General features: G+C 33.6%; 5 protein-coding genes across 8 annotated transcripts; 3 read left to right on the top strand and 2 right to left on the bottom strand.

Moving 5' to 3' along the window:
• Nucleotides 1–73: 73 nt before the first annotated feature.
• LOC127255475 (probable ADP-ribosylation factor GTPase-activating protein AGD14) lies at nucleotides 74–4,855 on the top strand. The gene is given in 14 exon segments (XM_051281006.1): nucleotides 74–175; nucleotides 490–551; nucleotides 668–755; nucleotides 873–934; nucleotides 1,015–1,088; nucleotides 1,209–1,705; nucleotides 1,864–2,421; nucleotides 2,565–2,702; nucleotides 2,758–2,859; nucleotides 2,959–3,039; nucleotides 3,230–3,359; nucleotides 3,482–3,530; nucleotides 3,757–3,959; nucleotides 4,734–4,855. Coding segments are annotated over 13 exon segments (2,082 nt in total). The 3' UTR covers nucleotides 3,896–3,959; nucleotides 4,734–4,855.
• LOC127255966 (uncharacterized) lies at nucleotides 4,724–7,072 on the top strand. The gene is made up of 2 exons (XM_051281772.1): nucleotides 4,724–5,026; nucleotides 5,118–7,072. Exons 1-2 carry the CDS (start codon nucleotides 4,748–4,750, stop codon nucleotides 5,277–5,279), a joined length of 441 nt encoding a protein of 146 aa, XP_051137729.1. The 5' UTR covers nucleotides 4,724–4,747; the 3' UTR covers nucleotides 5,280–7,072.
• LOC127255965 (molybdate transporter 1) lies at nucleotides 5,277–6,760 on the bottom strand. Its single transcript, XM_051281770.1, has one exon. It carries the CDS (start codon nucleotides 6,758–6,760, stop codon nucleotides 5,363–5,365), a length of 1,398 nt encoding a protein of 465 aa, XP_051137727.1. The 3' UTR covers nucleotides 5,277–5,362.
• Nucleotides 7,073–13,804: 6,732 nt separating the features above from the next.
• Nucleotides 13,805–15,193, bottom strand: LOC127255474 (leucine-rich repeat extensin-like protein 3). The gene has a single exon (XM_051281005.1). The coding sequence runs from the start codon at nucleotides 15,191–15,193 to the stop codon at nucleotides 13,805–13,807; it is 1,389 nt and encodes a 462-aa protein (XP_051136962.1).
• A 2,073-nt stretch (nucleotides 15,194–17,266) lies between these two features.
• LOC127255883 (probable E3 ubiquitin-protein ligase RZFP34) lies at nucleotides 17,267–22,564 on the top strand. Of its 4 annotated transcripts, none has more exons than XM_051281643.1 (11): nucleotides 17,267–17,624; nucleotides 18,830–19,100; nucleotides 19,182–19,269; nucleotides 19,528–19,701; nucleotides 19,872–19,949; nucleotides 20,033–20,076; nucleotides 20,446–20,486; nucleotides 20,557–20,639; nucleotides 20,890–20,981; nucleotides 21,598–21,709; nucleotides 21,782–22,564. In XM_051281643.1, exons 2-11 carry the CDS (start codon nucleotides 18,898–18,900, stop codon nucleotides 21,887–21,889), a joined length of 1,023 nt encoding a protein of 340 aa, XP_051137600.1. In that variant the 5' UTR covers nucleotides 17,267–17,624; nucleotides 18,830–18,897; the 3' UTR covers nucleotides 21,890–22,564. The 4 variants fall into 4 exon arrangements, with proteins under 4 accessions (XP_051137600.1, XP_051137599.1, XP_051137601.1 ...); XM_051281642.1 differs by having other exon boundaries at nucleotides 17,267–18,710; XM_051281645.1 differs by having other exon boundaries at nucleotides 17,269–19,100; nucleotides 19,528–19,587; nucleotides 19,669–19,701; nucleotides 21,782–22,559.
• The last annotated feature ends 1,358 nt before the right edge of the window (nucleotides 22,565–23,922 follow it).

The following is a 23,922-nucleotide window of genomic DNA, read 5'->3' as shown; positions in this document are numbered from 1 at the left end:
TTCGTGCGATTGTATGTCTTGTTTCCTGATCTGATCTTTGCGTGACGTGTTAACAGATTCTTCTGGAAGAAAAATGCCGCGAGGGAAGATTAATGACGAGCAGAGAACGGAAACGATCCTCCGCGGTCTTCTGAAGCAGCCGGAGAATCGGAGGTGCATCAACTGCAACAGCTTGGTAGGTTTTCAACTCCGCACTTCCTTACCATGTTGAGTAAGATATGTATAATTAAGTTATGCTTTTAGTATGATTCTCGATCTGAAATGGAAGAAGCGCAATGTCGAAATTTACTTGCATAGAGAACATCGTGTATAATTTGCAGTCGAACCTTTTAATTGTTCTTATTGTTAATGAAAAATGGCGGGATGTGTTCTAGTCCAGCTTTGGATTGGTAACCCTTCATGGATAAACAGCTTCTAAGACTTTGTTGAAACAATTAGGGTAACAGATTCCCCAGATTGTGTGTTAATACATTGTCTATCTGTTATCAGGGGCCTCAGTATGTATGCACGACATTCTGGACATTTGTGTGCACAAATTGCAGCGGAGTGCAGTAAGTTTGTTCATCTCGTAGCCAATACACACCAACTCTTGTATTAATGTTATGTAAATATCAATCAAATAGTAATAGAAGCAGCTAAAATTGTTTGTTCCCTGATTAAATACCAGTCGAGAATTCTCACATCGCATAAAGTCAGTGTCGATGGCGAAGTTTAATGACGAAGAAATTTCAGCTCTTCAAGCAGGGGGAAATGAGGTCAAGATGATAATCCTTTTGAATTCATATGTATATATGTGTGTGTGGAATACATAGGCGAAATTCTCCATTCCTCACCTGTTTGTATATATATATATATATATTATGTTTCTTCAGAGAGCAAGGGAAATCTATTTCAAAGCTTGGGATCCACAAAAGAATTCACCCCCTGAAAACAGGTGAATGGTCCTGAAGCACCTTAACAGTGCTGCCTAGCAATGGAAAAAGCTTTTCTGACATGAGCTCTTTGGTGTTTCAGTAATCTTCTCAGACTTCGGGAATTTATCAAAAGTGTCTACATAGATCGGGGATATACTGGCGCAAACAATCTTCGCAGTCGATCAATGGGTAATAGTGAGGTGAACTACTTTCTCGTGACAATGAATTCATATATATATATATGTGGTTATGCTTGACCTCAATCTCTTCAGTCATCCACCTGGTTCTGTTAAGCATGATACTTTCATGATGAACAATTACAGTATTCAAGGGAATACTACGATGAACGGTTGAGCAGGAGTACCAGGGGCGACTTACTGAAGAGGTTTTCTTTTGATAGAACAAGTAGCAGTGGCAGGGAAAAGGAATTTGTTTTAACCAGACGAGAAATGGAAATGGAGATCAAGAATATGTTTGAGGAAAGAAGTCCCCGGAACATTCAAGAAACTCCAAAATCTGGTAGCAACAGGAGTCGTAGTAGTGTTCGATTTGAGATAGTCGATGACAGGTTTCGAGAAGATGGAAGCGTGAAGCACTACGATAGACAACATTCAAGTAGAGAATCAAGATCAGGGAGCAGCTCACCTGGTTCTCTTAGGGGCACACCAAGAAACCTTCCTGCCATACGCCCCATGAAAGACCTTCTAGGGGATAAATCTCCAGCATTGAAAGTTGGTGAATCTCCAGAAGCCAGTGATGGTAAGGATGCTGATGTCTCTGCTAGAGGTCAGGTAAGCTCATTAACATAAGCCATTTGAAGTGTTTCAGAGGGAAAGTTAATTATAACGAAGTAGATGAATTAAAATATTCGATAGTATTCAAAGATTGAAGCATGATATTCTATTGTTGAAGTCACAGAATTTATGCCCCTTTTCAAATTTTGTTGCAGCAAACACCTGATGTTGCTCCTTCGGCATCACCAGGTGCGAAACAGGAGCAAAATAAGGTCGTTAATCCAGGTAGCTCGATAGATTTTGATGCTACACCTGAGCCTGCCCCAAAGAAGTTAGAACTTTCATCAGGCGTAACAACTTCAAATATCGAAGAGAGCAGCTCAGCTGCACCTTTCAATGCTCAAACAACTGCCAATGCTTCATATATGACTGCCATAGAATCTTTGTTTTTGGACTGGTCAGATCCTGTTGCATCTTCAGTTACTACATCTCAAATACCTGCAAACGCAATGGCAGCTCAGCAGAACAGTTCGGAGGCTACTGATATTGGAACAGAAAAAGCACTGGAAGCTTCTAATAGCCCTCAAGCTAATACAGTTACAAAGAATGAGCAGCAGTTGCATAGCAGTAATGAAAATTCCATGGCTCAAATCAATGAGAGACAGCATCTATCTGTTGAAGCTTCCAGCAATCAGCCTTTTACGTCTTCTTCTGGGACTGCTAACCACAATGTTTCACAAAGTGGCACATCCGTTGAAGCTTCAAACAATCGGGTGAGAAAGTTTGTGAAGCTTTCTACACAACAATTTTTATGAAGATTCCTAACAAAATAGATAGTATGATCAAAGGGTGTGGTTAGAAATAATAAACTTTTGCACGCATTTACAAATTGCTAGTTTGTTTACGGTTCTTTCAGATGCCGTCGACAAACAACTCATCCATATCAAGTGATCGAAGACTGGTTCCACTTGACCGGTCACCACAAGCTTTCAGTTCCAAAGATGAGCCAGAAAGAGAAAGGTCGACAACAAGCGGAAGAAATGAACTTCCACAGGTAGTTCACCACTCCAAATTCTTCGAATTTATATCCTCAACTTTATTTCATGTAGTTGTACTACGTTTTGCAGTACCTTTTCACGTCTCCTCTGAATGCATTCACTCCGGAAGTTGGTGGATGGCAATATGGAATGCAATTCCAACCTCCTGCAATGGTATGAAACATTAAAAATGGAACTTGTTGCTTAATGAATCTGAAAATGGAAGAACAAAGAAATGGCATCGATCTAACTTGGTTCCTTCTTTGGTTACAGCCTATAGCTGCTTTTGTGAATCCCCCAAGACCAAGAAATCCATTTGATGTTAGCAATGACGGATGCCTTGAGATAACAACTGTAAGCATGCCTCACAAGATGCACGCGCACACGCGCACACACACACAAATATCAATCAAATGATATGATCAGAAAATGATGTTTGGATCACACACTAGGGACTACAGAAGAATAAGTTCTAAATCATGGTTCATAAAACTCCATTTAAATTTGGAAGTCCCATTTTGATTTCTGTTAGTAATTTTTCCAGTTTCCTTCGATGCCATATTTGCAAGGAGCTCTACCAAATGTGCAAACAGCATTGGGTTCTCAGTCATCATCTCCTTATCCGACAGCATTTTCTTCTTATTTACCCCAATATGGGATGACAATGCACCAAGGTAAAAAGTTAACAAAGCACAAAGTATGAAAAAAAGAGCTCGATTTATATCTCACAGCTTCAATTTTCAGAATTTCTATCGGCTAATGATAGTTTCTTCTATGCTCTTATCTAACTATTCAGTTCCCGGTGCTTACATGCCGCAGCTGCCCAATAACATCCCGCCTAACAGGTGACTTGAATTTCGGCTTCTCTAAAATCTAGTCAGGAATAAGAGGAAACTAACATCAATCTTGCCTTGTCTCTTGCTGGGTTACTTTTTGTTGCATTGCTGTCATTGATCATGTTTTCTTCTATCTTTCACTTCTATATTTGTATTTCGGGGAATATTTGAGTACTCTATATTTGTATTTTCTCTACATTATTTCAGCTCTTAAATTTGTAGACTTTTCTCATAGGCCACAAGGAAATGCCGACTTTGGAAGATCAGAACATGCGTTTACATCATTCAACCCATTTCAACAACAGCCCGGAACCAACTCTTTTCCAGCTGCTCCCAATCCTTCGGCATCACGAGGAGGAAATCCATTCGGTTAATGGCTAAGCCTTATTATATCCTTTGCTATGCTCAACAAAGGGGATTGCAGAAGGTCAAAATTCAGTATGTCCCTTGCTCCCTCTCTTATTTCGTTGTTTATTTGTCGGTCCTGCTTCTCTTCCGCACTTCACAATAGTCTTATTTCCTAGTACATTAATCTTAACAATTTAGAATTAAATGTTTCATCTACCAAGTGAGGACAAGAATTGAACTGTGACCTTCTAGAACTAGATCATGTCCCATAAATTTATGATGTTGTCTTCTATTGATGAATTTGAACTCTGATTGATTCCCCTGCAGTTTTATTTTCTTAGTTTCATTCATAAAAAATCTTTACCAGCCAGGACAAAACTGATATGATCTGTAGGCCTGCCTGATTAAATCCATGATTGCAGGATTCAGCATGGTCTGATGATATTCATATTTGTAAGTATGTTGTATGAATATATTTCTTGTATTCCGGTAAATGATATAACGATGTTATCAGTTCATATGCTGTATTTGTATTGTATTATGTTAACATATATTATTTATATTTATATCATGTGCTGTCGGCTGCTAAAATTTATAATTCAGCATAGTAATAACCGCCGTGTGGCTGACATCCTGCCAATCTTCTTTCTTACATGTAGTGTCTGCAAACTGAAACTAACCACGGTTTTTCCTGTCATGCTCTTGGAAAGTTGCAATGAAGGCTGCTTTCCCACAGGACAAAGTTACTACACTTGCTAACCAAATCAATAAATATATGATATTAATGATCCCAAAAGTAGTTGTGATATTACTACACATCCTTTCATCTAAAATCTGTTATATAACTGAAGCCTATTTATGCAGAGGGCATTGTGGCTATGGAGAGGAGGAGGAGGACGCCGATCAGCGGCGCTGTGGCGGTGATTCTGGTGGCTTCGATCATCCTGTCAAACTGTGCGGCTGTGAATGCACAGAGATACACCTGCTGGGGAGGATGCTACAATAACTGCTTTCTGAGGAGCAACAAAACCCGACCGGAGATGTTATCTTGCTATTACCAGTGCCTCAACAAATGCGTCCCCCGCTCGCCTGCAGATTACCAGTACTACTGCCGGATTGGATGCTCGCTCGAGCTCTGCGCTCCGGCAGCCAATGGTGTATATATACATACATATATATGATGAAATTTGATTCCTGTCGACGGTGATCATCGATTTACTAGTTTTTTTTTTTTTGTGTCATTTGCAGATGGTGCAAGACTGGAGAGATGCTTTGGCAGTTGCAACAACCTCTGCAAGTCTTGAAAGAATGAATACACAGCCAACAGTTGCTGTTAATTGCAAATTCAGGGTATGTATATCTCTATATGTTTATGTATTTCTTTCTTGCATTCTCTTTTGTGCTCTATAACGACAAGAGTTTTTTTAACATCAACAAAAAGCTAAAAGCTTCTTTATGCCACATACCATACAATTGATAAAACTCTGCACCCTCTAAGTGTTGCTACTAAACCACAAAGATGACCAAGATTGACCTCTCCCAACTCTCCTCATCCTCACCAGCAAATACACAACCATCCCACATAGAAACCCGAGCGCCGCGCTCGATCCCACGAGCGAAACCGCAGCGCAGATCAACATCACAAATGATTCCTCCTTCGAATTCATATCCCGGGAACACATCGCCAACTCAATCCCGGCGAACAGCAGCAGAACTCCTAAAACCCCAACCGGAAACTGATCCAATATCCTCACCAAAGAGCTCCCTAACACCAACCCCAACACTAACTTCGCCACCCCGAGCATCGCCACACACCCTCCCGTCCTCCCCCCAAACTTGTACTGCCCTGCCAGCCCGCCCGCCCCGTGGCAGCTCGGCATTGCCCCGAACCAACACCCTATGAGGTTCATCAGCCCCACGGTGATCGAAACCGATGTTGCCGACACATCCTTGTCGGGAAAAAGATCGGTCGACAGCTTACAAACTGCTATAACAGAGTTCAAAATTGACAGGGGAAGCTGAGGGATTGTCCCCTTGATAAACCCCTCCTTCCATGAATCCTTCGAAATCTTTACTACCGATATCGGCGACGGCCCGATTCGGAACCCCTTAACGGCCCCCGGCCCCCTTACAAAAGCCAATACCACACCTAACAAGAACACAATGAACGCCGATGGAAGCGATGCAATCGCAGCCCTCCATCTCCCCCACTTATCCGCCTCATCCGTCCGATCCCCGCCGTCCATTTCACAGTCAATCTCACCCCCACCCTCTCCGGCGGGGCTTTCGACGCCGGCGCCGGCGCCGTTCACAATCATAATAAAACCGGCGCAAACCAGGGCCAGAATCAGGCCATCCAATCCCAGCCATGGCCGCTCTCCGGCGGCCTTGGACTTGCCGAAGCTCTGCAGTTCTCTAATATACTTAACGGCGGTCATGGCGAAGGACAGCCCCTGCGCCAGCTGGATCCCCCGGACGACGGCGATCGGAATCAGCCGGTAGGCTAGGCGCATCAACCCCGTCGCGCCGAGGACGAAGAGTATCCCGCCGGTGCAGATCCCGGCGGCCATGACCTCCGGGACCTCGAAGGCCGGGTTCGAAATGGCGACGGCGGCGATCGACTTCATCGGCTGGACCGGCATCGGGACGCCGTAGATTGCTCCGGTGACGAAATTGTAGACGCCGGTGAATATGAGGGTGGTCCCGAGGTCCAGGTTCTTTGCTAGGGTTATGGCGAGGACGATCGGAATGTAGGTCCCGAGATCCCCCATGGCGCCGTTTAGCTCCCCCCATTTGGACCCGAGCGCCAGATTCTGCTTCGCTTTCTGCACCGCCGCCAACGGGCTGCTCCGGCTACGACTCGCCGGCGGCGGCGGCGCGGTTTCTTCCATTTTTGTGGTTGAAGGAATTTGATTGAGGAGAGAGAGGAGTGATGATAATGAATTTATAGAAGTGAAAAGAGTGAGAAATAGAATATGGCTCTGGGATTGGCGAAGGGACGGCGACGGAATTTGAAGAGGCGGTCGCCGGTAAATGTAAGGAGATTCTCCATCATATTAGAGGTAGAAATTAATTTCAATATATATGCTGATTCCATTTGCAAATCATCCCATCTGAAACTATACATGGTAGGTATGTTATTGCGTGTATCTATCACAACGTGTTTGTTTGTGAGAGTATTAGAATTACGCTTTTTATGGTCATATTTACCTTAACATTAAAAGTATTAATTTTTTTATTTTACAAATGTTCCTATTAGTATTATAAAATAGTAACTGAACTATTTTTACAATTTTTTTTTAAATTTGTAATAGGTTTTGATATAATAATTAATATTCAAATATCAATAAACAAAAACTAAATGAGACTTTAGAGCCGGATAAAGTCAGTATTATCTATCCCCTTCGTCCTATTTTTTATGGTGGCACGGTCTTTAAAGTAATATAATTTAATTAGTTAATAATATTACACTAAAATACTCCCTTCATCCCAAAAGTATAGTCTTATTATGTTGTCTACGGACTTAAGTTGGTAAAAAGTAACGATAAATAAATTTTTTGCCCTTGTGAGCATATTAGTGTAAAAAATAGTGGCAATTGTGTAATAATAATGAAAAAGTAGATATAATTATATGGTGATATATTTATTTATGAAAATGAGACTATTATTTTTGAACGGACAAAAATGGTAAACAAGACTATTGTATTAAGACAGAGGGAGTATTATTTTTTATACTAATAGTATTATTATAATTTTAAAATAAAAATTAATATATATAATTTACATAAATTTAAATTATTATACCTTAATAAAAATATATGCAATATAAAAATCATTTTGTGAACTATAAAATTTTAAATAATACAAACAAAATAAAAATTATATTTATTTATTTATTTATAGCTAAAATAAATGAATTTTATAAACAATAAGGAGTTTTAAATATAAATATTTATAATTATTTATTGAGGAGGTAGGTATAAATAAATTTTTTTTAAATGAGTTATACAGTATATTATATATTATAAAATTAATTAAATTTATTAATATTTATTAAGTAGGTTTAAATTTAATAAATTTCACCACTGAAAAAAAATACAATTAAAATGGAGTAGATAAAATATTATTTAATTATTATTTGAATATCTATTCTTTTAAGCAAATATTTTAGCAATTAAGATTTCATCATAAAATATATAATATGACCAAGTTAACTTATAAATTTGAAGTAATTAATATTTAATTATAAGACAAATAAAATATCATATGTTATATAGAAATATATATTATATGTTATGTTACATGAATAATGTGTTACATTATATATTGTATTAATATTTACTATGTAAATTTTATAAATATAATATTATATTAATATATACTATTATTATTATAAATATATTGATTGGGTCAAAAGTTCAAAACAGCTCTACGTTGCATTTGTTGGAATCAATACATTAACCAAAACACATACTTTTATTATGCTATAGAGCATATAATATAATACTCTCTCCGTCCCACATATTATGTCCACGCTGTCGTTTCTGTTCGTCCTATTACACACTTTAATCTCATTTTAAACTTATTAATTTTATTTTATTTTTAAATTTTAATTAAACTAATTAGTTATTTTAATCTTAATTTATAATTATTTATATTATCAAATAATTATTTTCACTAATATATTCTTAATTATCTACTAATTACACCCCTCCTAAAATACCGTGTCTACAGTGTAGTAGACATGGTATGTGGTACGGAGGATACTAGTTTATTTGTATCTAATTTATTCAAATGTAAGTGCTTAGGTCGTCTTTATTACAAATATTGTATTATTTTTATTATTTTCGTTTATCCTACTTCAAAATATTTATTTTTTTATTTTTAAAAAATTAACTATATACTAATATCAAAATATTTTTAATTTTTACTTAAATTATAAATATACAGTTACATATACAATTTATCAATTTTAGTCTCAAGATGGTTGACTGGGACTGAACACGCAAGTTGGCTTGGACACGGCCGTGTTGGATGACTCAGAAGGTGACTGGGCGTCCCAAACAGCCACCACGGCTGTGTTAGTCTCAACATTACCGTGTTGATTACTCTGCACTTCTGAACTCGGCCGTGTTCCTGCCGGTGTTCTGAACACAGTCATGTTCATGTCCATGTTCTCAACACAACACAACTATGTTCCAAGCCATGTTTATGCCCATATTCTCAACACAATCATGTTATAAGCCATGTTCACGACCATATTTTCAATATAATCATATTGTATGTCATATTTAGCATTATTTTCATTTTTTGGTTAAAATTGTTTGATATAAATATATATATTTATAATTTAACAAAAATATTTTTTATAATTATTTCATAATATAAAAAATAATTAATTTTTAATATTTTAAAATATGTAAAAATAATACTTATATTAATATATATTTTTAATAATACTCCCTCCATCTCACTTACCATATCCTCTATCCGTCACACAATCCCATGTCACTGCCTTTATGGAAAATAATTACACATGATTTTTAAATTTAATTTATTTTTTTAATTTTAATTAAACTAATGAGTTATCTTAATCTTAATTTATAATTATTTATATTATATGATAATTATTTTCACTAATATATTTTTAATTATCTATTAAATATACTTATATTCAATTATCGTATCTATTGTGACCCAGACATCTAACATGGGACGGAGGGAGTATTATTTTAAAATATTATTTTGAATAATAAATTTAATTTATAATTTATAAAAATAGTTAATTTAAAATAATATTTTAAAATTTTTACTATAATTTTTTAAATATATATATAATGATTATTAAAAATATATATTAATATAACATTATTTTTATATATTTTTAAAATATTAAAAATTGATTATTTTTTATATTATGAAATAGTTGTAAAATATATTTTTGTTGAATTATAAATATATATATTTATATCAAATAACTTTAATTAAAAAGTGAAAATAATAATAAATATGACCTACAATATGATTATATTGAAAACATGATCGTGAACACGGGTGTGTTGAGAACATGAGCAGTAACATAACCTAGAACATGGCTAGCAAGAACATGACCGAACAAGGGTATGAACACGGCCGTGTTGAGACCAACACGGCCGTGTTGGTTGCCTGGGACACCTAGTCTCCTTCTGAGTCTTCCAACACGGTCGTGTTCAAGCCCAGTCAACTATCTTGGGACTAAAATTGATAAATTTTTATTTGAGTGGGACCAAAATTGATAAAAAAAAATTGATAATTACAATATTAAATGATACCAAAAATAATTTTTACTCTTATTTTTATTTTAGAAAATATGTAAATCACAAACAATATATATGTAATTTCTAACATATCTTATTCAATCCAAAGATATTTATGTATATAGAAAAGTTTATTTAATAAAAACACAATACGATAAAAGCTAATTAGGATAGAATCGAGAACGTTTTAGTTGTCAACTCTTTGACCAATAAAACTTCAAATATTTTATTGGGAATAAAAGCATATGCCTTGCTTTAATTCCTTCCTTTACATGTAAATAATTATATTACTCTCTCCGTTCCGAAACTGAGTATCAATTTGCTTTTTTCACATAGTTTTAGAAGTATTAGTATTATATTGAGATATAGTAAAAATAAAGTAGAAATGACTAAAATAACCTTATTAGTATGTGTGATATAAAGGTAATGACATTTGTGTAATATATTGTAAGTTGTAAGGATATTTGTAATGTTAGGCAGAAAGTACAGTTATTAAAAAAAATGGATACTTTGTTATGACACGGACTAAAATGGAAAAATGGATACTTTGTTATGGAACGGAGGAAGTAATAAAGTTTTGGTTTGTTTGTTTTGGCTCTATACCAATAAATATTATTATATTTGTATAATTTTTAATAAAAATAAATTACAATTTAAATGAAAAATTCAAATTCCAATTAATACCAAACACACCCTATTTTCATAGGAAATTAGGTAGAAAATAACAATATTTTGAATAGGAAATATATTTTAATATAATATTTCAACATATTTTTTTTTAAATATAATACTATTTCCATCTTGTTTAAAAAGGATTTATTTAGAGTTTTATAGTATATTATAAAATATAATATTTTGTATTTTTTTTTTTAGTGAAAGTGTCTGATAGATTTTGACAATTTTGTCTTTTGATTTTGATTTTATATAAAAATTAATTGTATATATAATGGTACTTTTATAATTTAAGTAAAAATTAAATGATACATTAATATTAGTATATGATTAGTTTTATTAAAAAATAAAATAAATATTTTTGAATGAGACAAACAAAAATAATAAAAAAATTAATGAATTGAAACAAAGAGAATAAATAATATCATAATAAAATGGGATTCGGGTATAGCCAGGTTCGCTTTGGATCTGGGGCCAAACAATGTGTTTTCGGATCGGATCTCAAATTCAATTAGATCCGATCCATTGTCATTCTTAGATTTGAGAACCCGCCCTACCTGCCCCACCTTAAACCTATTAGATTTGGAGCCAATCCAAAAACCCGTTTTATTTTATAAAATGTTCCTACATTTTATTCTTTTTATGGGTCATTTAACCGGGTTAGAAATATATAATACTCCATACTTTCTTTAATAATGTATCAATTTATTTTTGATGTCATTGTACTTAATATTAAAATATTTTTATATTTGTATTATACAATATTAACAAAAGTATTTTTTTTTCTTTTGATTTATATTATGTATGAACATTATATTAATATTCAAAGTTCAACTTGTAAAAAAACATATTTATTTTTATTTAAGGGATGGAGGTAGTAACTTTTAAAATTATTTATTTAATCGGGTTTAGGATCGGTTTTTTAGCAAATCCATAACTCGAACTGGATCATTTTAAATTAAATTCTTAAAACTCATAATATGCTCCAAACATTAAATTTAAAATTCAAATGCGCTCAATTTGCATTGGGGCCGGGGCAAAACCGGCCTAAACGGCCTTCGAGAGAGGATTAATTCGTGTCAAGTCACACATGAAATTATAAAGTTTATGTACGAAATTTGTAAAAATATGTGGAGATGGAGAATATTAGAGATGGCAATGGGCTCGGGTAGACCCGAGATCTGACCCGAATTCAAACTATTTATTTGGAATCATGTTCAATTATTTGAATATCAGGTCGAATATGACAATGAGTTTGGATAAACCTAAAATCAATCCGAATTCAATTTATTTATTTGGAGTCGGATTCAATTATTCTAATATCGAATCAAATAGGAGTTGGATATTGTGTATCCTAATCGGTTGGGTCTAGTGTCTAGTCAGGGGTAGATTCTACCCGAATCCGGACTCAAATTAGACTCTATAAATATATTAATAATATATGAATACTATTTAAGTTTTTTTTTTTTCTAACAATATAGTTATATTAAAAATATATATATTTAGTTTAATTTATTTGTCTATTATAATTTTATTATAATATTTTTGAATAAAATATTTTTAAATTTTTAAGTTAAGGTTCGAATCCAATTTTAAGTTAAATTTTTTAGATTTATAAAAATATCTCATATATGTCGGATCCATCGAGCTTTTATTGTACTACATATCACTATAATTACTATCATTTTTTTTTTTCTAGTTTTTATCATGATTTTCTATTAATATTTGGTTAATAAAATGATATGCTTTAATAGAAATATTGAAATTTGCATTAAAGAAACAAAAAAAAAAAAATTGTTTGATTTATGTTTGAATTTAAAATTTTATAAAAAAATAATACAAAAATATGCAATTCCTAATTATAACAAATAATTTTTACATCATCTTCCATTTATACTAATATTACATTTATTTATCAATATGTCACAAGTATTTACATTGAATTCATCCAAAATTTTCTCTAGAAGAAATAATATTAATATTAAAAATTTTAAACACGGACTAAAAAAATCTTATAACCCATTTAGAAAACTCTTAATACTATTTCCGTCTCACCTACCGTCTCTATTACACTGTAGACATAATATTTTAGGATGTATGTAATTAGTAGATAATTAAGAATTATTAGTGAAAATAATTATCCGATAATATAAATAATTATAAATTAAGATTAAGATAACTAATTAGTTTAATTAAAATTTAAAAAAAAATTAAAAAGTTTAACATGAGATTAAAGTGTTAATCATTTTAAAAAAAAAAAATAATAACATGGTATGTGGGACGGACAGAAACATCAACGTAGACATGGTATGTGGGACGGAGGGAGTAATATATTATGCAAGAAAAGCATCATTTGGTTTTATGTCTATAAAAATTTAAATGAAAAAATAAATAAATTAAGACTTTAAATGTTTTGTATTGATATATATTTTTTTAAAATTATAATATATTATATTCAAAATATCTGTGAATTAAATGTATTTTTTTTCTTAAATTTTTAAAATCTTACTCTTTAATTTTTTTTTTACATTAAATATTATTTTAATATTAAATTCAAATTAAATTTTTTGAAATCAGTGTGTTTCTTTTGATTTGTTTGAAAAGAAATTTGGTTCGAAATTGCTATTAAAATAATACTATTTGATAGGATATTTGTGATTCAAAAATACAAAGAGCAAATAGTAAAAAATTGTGTGATTTAGGATAAAAAAACATATCCCAAATAAAAAAAACAATTACTTACTGTTGATTTGAGATATAGCCAAGCCATGGAGAGATTTGGACTTAGGTAATTATATATATTACCTCCTTGTTTGTGTTTAGAAGAATTAAAAATAATAATAAAACAAATTTAAAGGCGGGAAATGTACACCTGAACGACTGCTGTCCGAAAAAGAACAAGCCTATCACCTACGGACAAAACGATGGATCGATCCCAGTGATTGAAGAAGGGCGAGTTATGGTGATTTAGGGAATGGCAGGCGGCGGCGCCGGAATTATACATTCACATGGAGGCGGCGGGGACGAATTTGATGGTGGAGGAGCGGTAGGGGAAATGTTAATTGGTGGCGGCGGCGGCGGCGGAGGAGGTGCAATCGGCGGACTTGGAGGTCTGTGAACTGGCGGCGGAGGAGGAGAGGAACAAGGAGGCGGCGGCGGCGACGGCGGAGAACAGGCGGCAGGCGGCGGCTGTGGTTCAGCCGGAGGAGAAGGAGGAGGAAGATTACACCGAAAGGCGCTGCAGTGAATTCTCTTCGAAAAAAACCTCCCACACTGATCGGCGGACCTCTGCTTCCGCCGGCCCCGGATACAGTTCATCCTGTCGTCGAAAATCGGCAGATGCGAACACGCCGGCGACCCGCCGGAGAAGAAATTGCGATCGTACTGAAAATTCGTCAGATTCGGAAGCCTGCAAATCTCCTCGGAGACGTCGCCGGAAAACATGTTCTGCTCCACCTTCAGCTCCTCCAAATTCTCCATATCAGCGATCGTCTCCGGCAACGGTCCGACGAATTTGTTCCGGCTGACATCAAGCACCGTCAAATTCTTCAAATTCCCGATCTCGTCGGGGAGACACGAGAAGAATTTGTTGCCAGAAAGTATCAGCTCCTCCAGATTCTGCATCTTCTCCACACTCGCCGGAATACATCCTTCGAACTTGTTAAACGCCGCCGCGATCACCGACGCCGGCGAATCTCCCATATTATCCGGCAAGGCGGAGGAGAACTGATTGTTATTGATGAAAATTGCATCTAGATCCTTCTCGAAGAGTCTCCTCGGCAGCGGTCCTTCGAATTCGTTAAATCTGATGTCGAGGTAGTTGAGCTCCGGCAGATCTAGCAGAGTCGCCGGAAACTCGCCGGGGAAATGGTTGTTGCTGAGATCCAATTCGTGCAGGAGCTTCATATTGACGATGCTCTGAGGAATTTCTCCACAGAATCGATTCGAATTGAGGTGAATCAGAGCGAGATCGTGGAGAAGCCCCAATTCATGAGCTAGGGTTCCGGCGATGTTCGCGTGGTTCAAATCGATGACGGCGACTGTACGCTCGAGGGGATTATCCGGCGCCGGCGAGCAGAAAACTCCGGTGTAGTTACAGACGTCGGAGCCGATCCAGTTTCCGGTGAAATTCTCCGGATCGGAGAGCATCGACGCCTTCCAAGCTTGCAGAGCAATGTAGGCGTTCTTCAATCTAGGGTTTTCGAAATTCAGCCATGGCGGAATTGCGATAGTGTCACCCTTGTACGGCTTCTGTATTTGCTGAATTGCTGTCGAGTAAGTGAAGAACAAAAGGAATGTAGATGCTAGAAGACTTCCCCGGCGGCTGCCATGGAAATGGCTCGCCGTTGTGTGCATGACGACGGCGGCGGCTGCGGCGGCGGCGGCGATGATTCAGGTGATGAATTGGTATATGTGAGAATGTACGTATATAGAAAAGGGTTTTAGTTTCTGATTCGTTGAATGATGAGATTTTTTAGGGTTTAGTTGCTGGTGGATCGGAGAATTTACCGCGGCGGTGTAGAATTTCGCGGGTCCGTGGACCACCGCACCAGAAGCTCGCCATGTGGAGTGTGTGGATGAGAATTGTCTGGCTTAGAATTTGTTTATTTTGGATTTGCTCCTTCAATGTTTAAGATTTATTAGAATTTTTTTGCCGTTAATTATTATCGTCCGAGGTGAGCATTGCTCGGTTGAAACCAAAAGAATATTTTTTTTTTTCTTTTTCGGGCAAATCTATTTGATTAATTGGATCGGTTCAATTTAAAATCAAATTTATAAATTTAGATTTCGATTTGTTATGTTTTTCAAATTTTAAATAAAAAAAAATCAAATTTTAAAATAAAATAAAATATATATTATATATATTATAATTTTGATCTTTAAATATTTATATTTCACTATTTAATTTATTTGTAAGTTGCTTTAGCATGTATTGGAGATATTATGTATTGACGATGAAAAATGAATTGAACTAATGAGTTTGAGTATCATTATAAAATAAAAAAATAGAAAAACTAATGAGTTCGAGTGTCATTATAAAAATTTCAAAAAATTTGATTTATTTATTTTAAATCGAACCAAATTAGTTTAGTTTGATTTAGTTTAATTTTATAAATTTTGATTCGGTTTTAATTTTAAATTTTACAAATAAAAAACTAACCAAAATTCAAAGTTCAATTATGTTCGAACCAAACCGAATGCTCACCCCTATTATCATATCATTTATTATTATTTTTATTATTGTTATTTAAATGTCACCTTCAAAGAAATAGTCGAGAGTTGTTGTCCCGTTCAAAAAATTCACTACAACATACTTATAATTATTTTTTTTCATTAACCTCCTTCTTTTTTTTTTCTTTTATTATTTTTTAAAAAATTCAATTTATTACATTATATTTTTATATCAATATATCTATAATATATTAAATCAATATCCATCAAAATTCCTAAACCCCAAACTAAATTTATTAATCTAAAGAAACAAATTTTAAAATTTATTTTAAAATTCAAATTGAATTCAAATATAAAATACGAGCCTATTTGAAATTGAATTTTAAATTCAAATTGATAAGGCAGTTCTCATAAAAAATAATTATTTTATTTTATAAAAATTAATTATATATATATTATTTTTTGTAAATTTTATACCTATATCTTTTTGTAAATTATGAAAGAAATAATTATAAAACTAGTGAATCAAAAGAGTGTTTAAATTGAAAGTCATAAAAAACTTGCACAGTAAATCCCTTAAAAAGGTAAAAAAGATTGAAAGTTTCCCTACTTAGATTACACCCTCCTTCTCTATTATTGCTTATTTAATTGCATTATTTCATATTCTCTATTTATTAGTTTGTACTGCAATATCATCTTTATTTTTTTAATATAAATAATATTTAATACTCTCTCCGGCGGCGTTTACACGTAAATTTTTTAATATTAGTAATATATTGAATTATAATAAAAAAAGACAAAAATACCATATTAATATGATATAATATAAAAGTAATAATTTTTATGCAATTGAAAAAATATTTATTATGTTAAATAGATAATACAATTACTAAATTAAATTAGAAAATAATAACTTTATTTTGGGAAAGAGGGAAATAAAAAATGATAACCGAAGAGAGTATAATATTGGGACGGATGAAATATAATATTTTATAAAAAAAATAAAATATAAACAATACATCATTCTGATAATAAAAAATAAAAACTTTTGGTAAAGTTAGTGTTAAAAAGCTCGTAATATAGTCAGCTATGGAATCCATAGAATTTTTCTAAAGAGGTTCGCGGAAAATAATAAAAAAAAAAATTGATAAAGGCTTTCCCTGTGGCGGTGCTGGGGGCATTCTTGTAAATTCACACTAGAGCCAGCTGCCTTCCGCGTAATCGAAGATTCAAACCGTCGATCGTCGCCCCACGTTTCAGAAATTTCCATTCTTTTGGGCTGAAAAACAATGGAAGTAAATCGGAACACTACCTTTACTTTTGAATGTTGATCTAATTTACAGCTCCGTTTTTTTGTTTTGCTTTTGGTTTTTTCAACGAGTTCTGCCTATTTATACGAAGTATTTCGATCTTTTGCTTCATAACTGTTGTTATAAGAGTTGGAAAATTTCCTATTTATACGAAGCAGTTCTTTTTTCGCTGCATTGTGTAATTCTAGGACGTGATTGTGCGTTTCTTGCTCTGTTTTTATGTGTACGTGGTTGCCGATTTGGTAGGGGAGGCGGTTTGCGACGAATTGGAGGAAGTGATTGCTGCGACGAGCTAAGGCCTTAAAGTTCGTTGTTTCGAATGTTGTTGAGTCGTTCTTTATTGGCTTCGAGTTTAATGTGTGATTCCGGTCTTTTTAGTTTCATGTGTATGTTTGTTTGATTTATTTATTAACTTTGCCATCTTCGGTAGTTTGAAAGATTTCCTGCACGTACGTGTGACTATGGTGAACTGGTGATCGAATATGTATGCTGCAGAGTCTTGTCTTCTTTATTGAATCTGGGTTATATGAGTCATAGCTCACTCTGGATTCTTGCCGTCTGAGTTTGAAGCTAAAAGTTGTGCACACGATCTGGTTAAACCGATTTTTCCTGTACTATGTTCTTTGCCATCCAATTATCTAGAAATGTTTTAGGTTTTATATGAATATGTTGTGTTCTTTCCATTAATATATTGGATTCAGCTCCTATCAAAGAACTTCAACTCAAACATGCGGTGCATTACCATGTCTAATTCTGTACACCTGATTGAGGTTGGTCTGAAACTTCAGAACACATAGCATACTAACTCGTATCTTAGGTTAGAAGCTACTACTTTTTTACTTGGGTGTAAATTGCAGCATTGATTTTCCAGCCTCATGGTAGATAGATAGTTTGAATAGCAGTGATGAACTTCTATACATGTTAAGAACTAACTTGAGGCAGATCACTGGATGTGACGATATGAAATATTCCTCAAGAAATATTCCTACTGATTGCTCTTGCGAAGGTGCTGCCATATCTTGAGATCATAAAGAAATCATGCAGAATGCGAGACTACAGTAGATCTCAAAATTTGGGACAAGTATTGGAATTTGGAACCCATCCTTGCAATCCTCAAGCTTTGACAATTTGCTGATGACCTTTGTCACCTGCTTGATTTTTGCTGATGACCTAGTTTGGCATCTCATTTGATGTCCTCTTTAAATAGTTCAGATTTTTAGGATCAAGTTTGTGCAATGGTTGTTATGTACTTGAAGCTTGCAAGTTCCATAGCTCCAAAGCTCTGTATTTGTTGATTGGTTTGGTTGTAGATCCACTTGGTGTGATGGGTCTTGTTCTTTGAGATTTAAGAGTGGAGCTGTTCAAGCTTAGTGGGATATATTGTGTTGGAGGTTGTTACTGCAAAATTGTTAGAAAAGATTCTCGATCTAGCAATGCTGCCAATCAGGGATTTGCTAGATTAGAAATGCATGAATATTTGGTATTTGCCTTACTATCTTCCTGAATGCAGGTCTTTTATAGTCATTCCAAAGCAGCTCGGTGTGTGGAAACCTTTTTTCATACAGTCTACTGTCCCCTATGGCTGTTGGTCACTGTAGCAATGTTGAGCCAAGTATATCACAAAATATATTCGATGAAGAGATTCAGATAGCAAATGGAAACACAACTGTCAATTCACCATTGCAGCCTTCTATTGAAGAGCATACTCCAGCAGAAGAATTGTTTTGTTATGAGAAACATACAGGCTCTGAAACACTAGATAAAGGTTACCTGGAGTATGGGTATGGTCTTCTATCTTTAGTTGTTTATTTTTTGATTCTGCACTTTGTGATTTCTGCTCATATTCATAGTTGAATTTTCAGGTGTTCTCATTATCGTCGAAGGTGCCGAATCAGAGCTCCATGTTGCAAAGAGATATTTGATTGCCATCACTGTCATAATGAGGCAAAGGTAAGTGTTTCTGATAAAGGAATTTCTGCATGCCTGAGATTATTTTGGGTGTGTTTTTTATGTTGATGTTTGCAATTATTCTTGCTTTTATTGTAAAATTTGATTCATGTAGCAGTGAAACATCGAGTAGTCATTTTATTGACCGGTAGCACTAGCAGAGTTAGGAGGGGGATTTCCTTGTCTTGTTGTTTTCTCTTGAGAATGCCTGACGATACCACATACAGTAAATTTTTTGACTTGCTTTCTTTCAATCAATAGAATGATATTTCAACTGATCAAAAGCTCAGGCACGATGTCCCTCGCCACTTAATTGAGAAGGTCTGCTTTTGCCTGGCTTCTTTCTTTTTCTGCTTTAGCTTGGTAATCACTAATATATCGATTCTTCGATTTATTTTGCAGGTTATATGCTCTTTCTGTGACACTGAACAAGAGGTTTGTTAGTTTATTGAATAAGCTCCAAATTGTGTTATTTCCATCAAACTGCAGTAGAGTATTAAATTTTGGTGATCTGAAGTCTTTCAGAACACCTTGTGTTTTTCAGTTGGTTTTCGATATTTCTCTTTCTGAGCTAAGATGTTATTCCCTGTTGGCACTGCTCTCAGGTTCGACAAGTCTGCTTCAATTGCGGTATATGCATGGGGAAGTACTACTGTGGCGTCTGCAAGCTTTTTGATGATGATGTAAGTGATAATTATCGCCATTTGTGCTGTGATCTATTTCTTTGGTTACCATGAATGAATTCTTATGTATTTCATTTCTGCAGATATCTAAGGAGCAGTATCACTGCAATGGTTGTGGCATTTGCAGGTAGAGTAGCAATATCAATAAACAACAATGTCATCGACCAAATCTTTTAGAGTAAAAAAAAATATTTGATGTGATGTTTCAAATGGAAAATTAGGTTGGATTAAATGTTCTAAAATCAAAATAGTTTTTATACACATGATGTTCAAATGAAAAATCAGATGTTGAATGCAAAATTTCTTAGGAGAAATAATATTGGGTCACTAAACATTACAGATGTGTAGCGAAAACACACTATGTTACATTGATTACTTCGACAACTTAATCCTCTATTCTCATTTTTCTTTCAATAATGAACGACTCTTTGTTATAGTTCATCGAAAGATCACTTGGCTTTTGGGGTTTACTTATGCTTATATGCCGCCATTGCAGGATCGGGGGCTCCAAGAATTTCTTTCACTGCAACAAATGTGGTAGCATTCTTCGCAGTTTCGCAACTGTCAATTTTCATCCTCACATCTCAAATTATATTTTTCGATGCAGGATGCTGCTTTTCATCTGTCTTGAAAAACAGCCATCCATGTGTGGAGAGAGCAATGCACCAAGACTGCCCTGTTTGCTTTGAGGTATACATAAAATCCCATTTCTTATGCTCTCATCAATGTTACAATTTGGGAAAAATTGTGAAAATTGTATTATTACGAAAATAAGAGTATGCAAAAGTATAAATACTAGTGGGCTCGGGCCTAATAATACAAAAGAGATATCTATAGCTAACAATCAAGAACATATTATACTTTCCTACTTAATATCCTCCGTATTTGGAATGCATTCGAATCTGATGTAAAACTGAAGCAAAATGGTTTCAATGTTCAGTATCTGTTTGAGTCAAGAAATGATGTTGTTGCATTGGCGTGTGGGCACACTATCCACAAGATGTGCTTGGAAGAGATGCAGGAGCACCATCGGTAAGATGAGTGTTTCGGGGTAATTTTAAGGGTGTGTTTGTTTTGGGATTTGGATTTTAAGTTGATATTTGAATAGTAAAAATTTTGAATTGAAATAATTGTAGATAGGTATTAATGTGATATTTTGAATTTAAAATTAATTTTTAGTAAAATATAGAAAATAAAAAATATATATTTGATTTATGTTTTTTTGAGAAAATTTTTTTATAAATAGTGAAAATTGGGAAAAATCCCCCAACCAAACATATCCTAAATGTAAATACTATATTTTATTATTGTACCCAAACTATGGGAATAATTAACCAGCTCTAATAAGCGCATACAAAATAGACAGACAATACATGACTTTAGTTAAAACGGCACATATTGTATTAATTGAAACTATGTCTTTATATTTTTATATATATCATGTGTTTTGAGTTCAGTGATAGTATATATTATATGAACTACTATCATATCATGTGTTGTCAGTTCATATATATTTTGTGCTACTAGATTATAATTCATATGGCGTCAATACCTACTGATTAATTTTGTACGAGCACAAGAACATCTTTTGCGAGCCGGTTAGTATTATTATTATCAGAAAATGAATATATTGATTGTTGACGAACAGGTATTCTTGCCCAATATGTTCCAAGTCAGTATGCGATATGTCGAAAGTGTGGGAGAAGTTTGATCTGGAAATCGCAGCCACGCCGATGCCACCATCCCTCGAAAACAAGACGGTATCTCTCTCTCCAAATTTGCATAAACATGTCCTCAAATCCACAGATGATACTCTTTATATGATTTGGCAGGTTTGGATTCTTTGCAACGACTGTGGAAGCAAGTCGGAAGTTAAATACCACGTAATTGCACAGAAATGTGTGGAGTGTAAGTCCTACAATACCCGTCAAACACGATAATATATGACTCTATATCTTAGGCGTGCATGCATGGATCCTATAGCAGTAATTAAATTATAGAAACTTTTGTTATTGTTTTTGTTTACGGGGGACGGTTAGGTTACTTAATTGGAAAAAATAGCATTCAAATCAGCACCCGTAATATATACAAACAGCACACGGTCTTATTATATACAATACATGCTGTGTATAATAATGACATATTATGTTGTTTCATAATTATAGCGTGTTGTATAACAGTATGTAGTGTGCTGAAATCAATTAATATTTGTGTTCTACAAGGCTATAGTATATGCTGTCAGTTCATGTGTTGTATTTGTGTTGTTGGTTCATAATTACAAGTGTGCTACTGTATAACAGTGTGCTGAAATCAAGTATTGATTATGTGATGTTAGTTCATGTGTTGTATTTATATTATATGAATGCAGATGGTGTGCTGCCGGTAGTAACACTGTGTGCTGTCAGACAGCACACCATGTACTGCAGTGTGTTGTCAGCGCAATGGTGAATTTTAAAATTCTGTACTGTAGCATCCGCATTTTATTTACAATTATATACATATACTATCTCCGTCTAGTTCTAAGAGTTTTAGTGTTAAATACAATGACGTAAAATGTAAATGTAATCCTCAGAGACGAACGAAAATAGTATTATATATGATATCAGCATCACGTCTATTGATCCAATCAACATAGTAACCGTGGCTATTGATCCAATCAACATAGTAACCGTGGCTGTAAATGTTTGTTGTATAATTATAATTTGGAGCAACAATATATGATATAGTTTGACCATGTTTTTTTCTTTTTTATGGTACCATTTTCCATAAATATTATTAAAAAATATAATATATATTAACAATATATATATAATATACATACTTAATAAGATATAGTGTAATTTTTTTTCTTGACTTAAAATTTTTATAATACCCCTCCTTTACTTTTTATATATATTTTATTTTAATATTAGAACATTATAATTTTTTTGCCTATGTATCAAAACAAACCGACTATTTCTAATTAATTTAATTTCTTTTTACTTTAATTTGTATTTAGAATGTGTTCGTGTTTAGTATAGAAAAATTGAGATCGAGAAATAGAAATATCTTTTTTTTAAATCAATTTATAGTAAAATTATTCATTGATAGTTTTATTATTTTTACTTTAACAAATAATTATTATTTTATTACTATTTTTCTAACTTCTTAATAAATTTTTTTATAATAGCATTATTTTTTACATACATCACTTTTATATTAAAATATCATTCCTTGTCAACAGAAAGTGTCATAAATAACACGAACATGATTAGTATAAAATATCATTTTTTTAAGTAAATACCTTAATAATGATTCGTACTTTATAAACATTAAACAAACACTCTTAGGGTGTGTTTGTTTGGGGCTCTGAATTTTAAGTTGGGATTTAAATAGTAAAAATTTTGAATTTGAATAGTTGTATGATGTGATATAAATAGGTGTTATGTGATGTTTTGAATGTAAAATTAATTTTTAAGTATAATATAAAAAATAAAAAATAAGTGTTTGATTTGATGTTTTTTTGAGAAAAAAATAGAATGAACAGTGAAAATTTAATCCGATCCCCCAAACAAACACACCCTTAATGTTTTGACCACTTGCATAGTTAACCAAATAATTCTCATTGTAACCAATCATAAAATAAATATAATACAATGAAAAAGATTATTTCCACGGGATTTGAATGATAAAAGTTTTTTTTTGTGTCCAATAAAATTTAAAAGTAGGGGAAAAAAATTAATTTCTAAGGAATGATTTTGAAATGAAACTTGTATTGGATCATTTATAATATAAAAAAGTTACTGATTCGATTTTTTCTTGTTGTATAAACAATTAAGAAATGATTCTTAATTGCTTCTAATCAAAGCACAATTCTAAATACGATCAAGGAGTTAGATGTAATTATATTAAAATTAAGATAATTAAATAATTTAATTAAAATTAAAAAAAAAATTTATTTACTAGTCCTATACTCAAACAAAATAAAATAATT

This window comes from Andrographis paniculata, unplaced genomic scaffold (assembly GCF_009805555.1).
Source record: "Andrographis paniculata isolate CXL003 unplaced genomic scaffold, ASM980555v1 Contig54END, whole genome shotgun sequence".
NCBI lineage: Eukaryota > Viridiplantae > Streptophyta > Magnoliopsida > Lamiales > Acanthaceae > Andrographis > Andrographis paniculata.
The sequence above is the reverse complement of the archived record's forward strand: the minus strand, read 5'-3'. Positions and strand labels throughout refer to the sequence as shown.

Excerpts from the sequence above, each read along its gene's own strand:
- LOC127255965 (XM_051281770.1), bottom strand. The coding sequence starts at position 6,760 with ATGGAAGAAACCGCGCCGCCGCCGCCGGCGAGTCGTAGCCGGAGCAGC.
- LOC127255474 (XM_051281005.1), bottom strand. The coding sequence starts at position 15,193 with ATGCACACAACGGCGAGCCATTTCCATGGCAGCCGCCGGGGAAGTCTT.
- LOC127255883 (XM_051281643.1), top strand. The coding sequence starts at position 18,898 with ATGGCTGTTGGTCACTGTAGCAATGTTGAGCCAAGTATATCACAAAAT. Across the intron at positions 19,101-19,181 it reads AAAGGTTACCTGGAGTATGG|GTGTTCTCATTATCGTCGAA; the intron begins GTATGGTCTTCT and ends TTGAATTTTCAG. Across the intron at positions 20,640-20,889 it reads ACTGCCCTGTTTGCTTTGAG|TATCTGTTTGAGTCAAGAAA; the intron begins GTATACATAAAA and ends TTCAATGTTCAG.
- LOC127255966 (XM_051281772.1), top strand. The coding sequence starts at position 4,748 with ATGGAGAGGAGGAGGAGGACGCCGATCAGCGGCGCTGTGGCGGTGATT. Across the intron at positions 5,027-5,117 it reads GCGCTCCGGCAGCCAATGGT|ATGGTGCAAGACTGGAGAGA; the intron begins GTATATATACAT and ends TGTCATTTGCAG.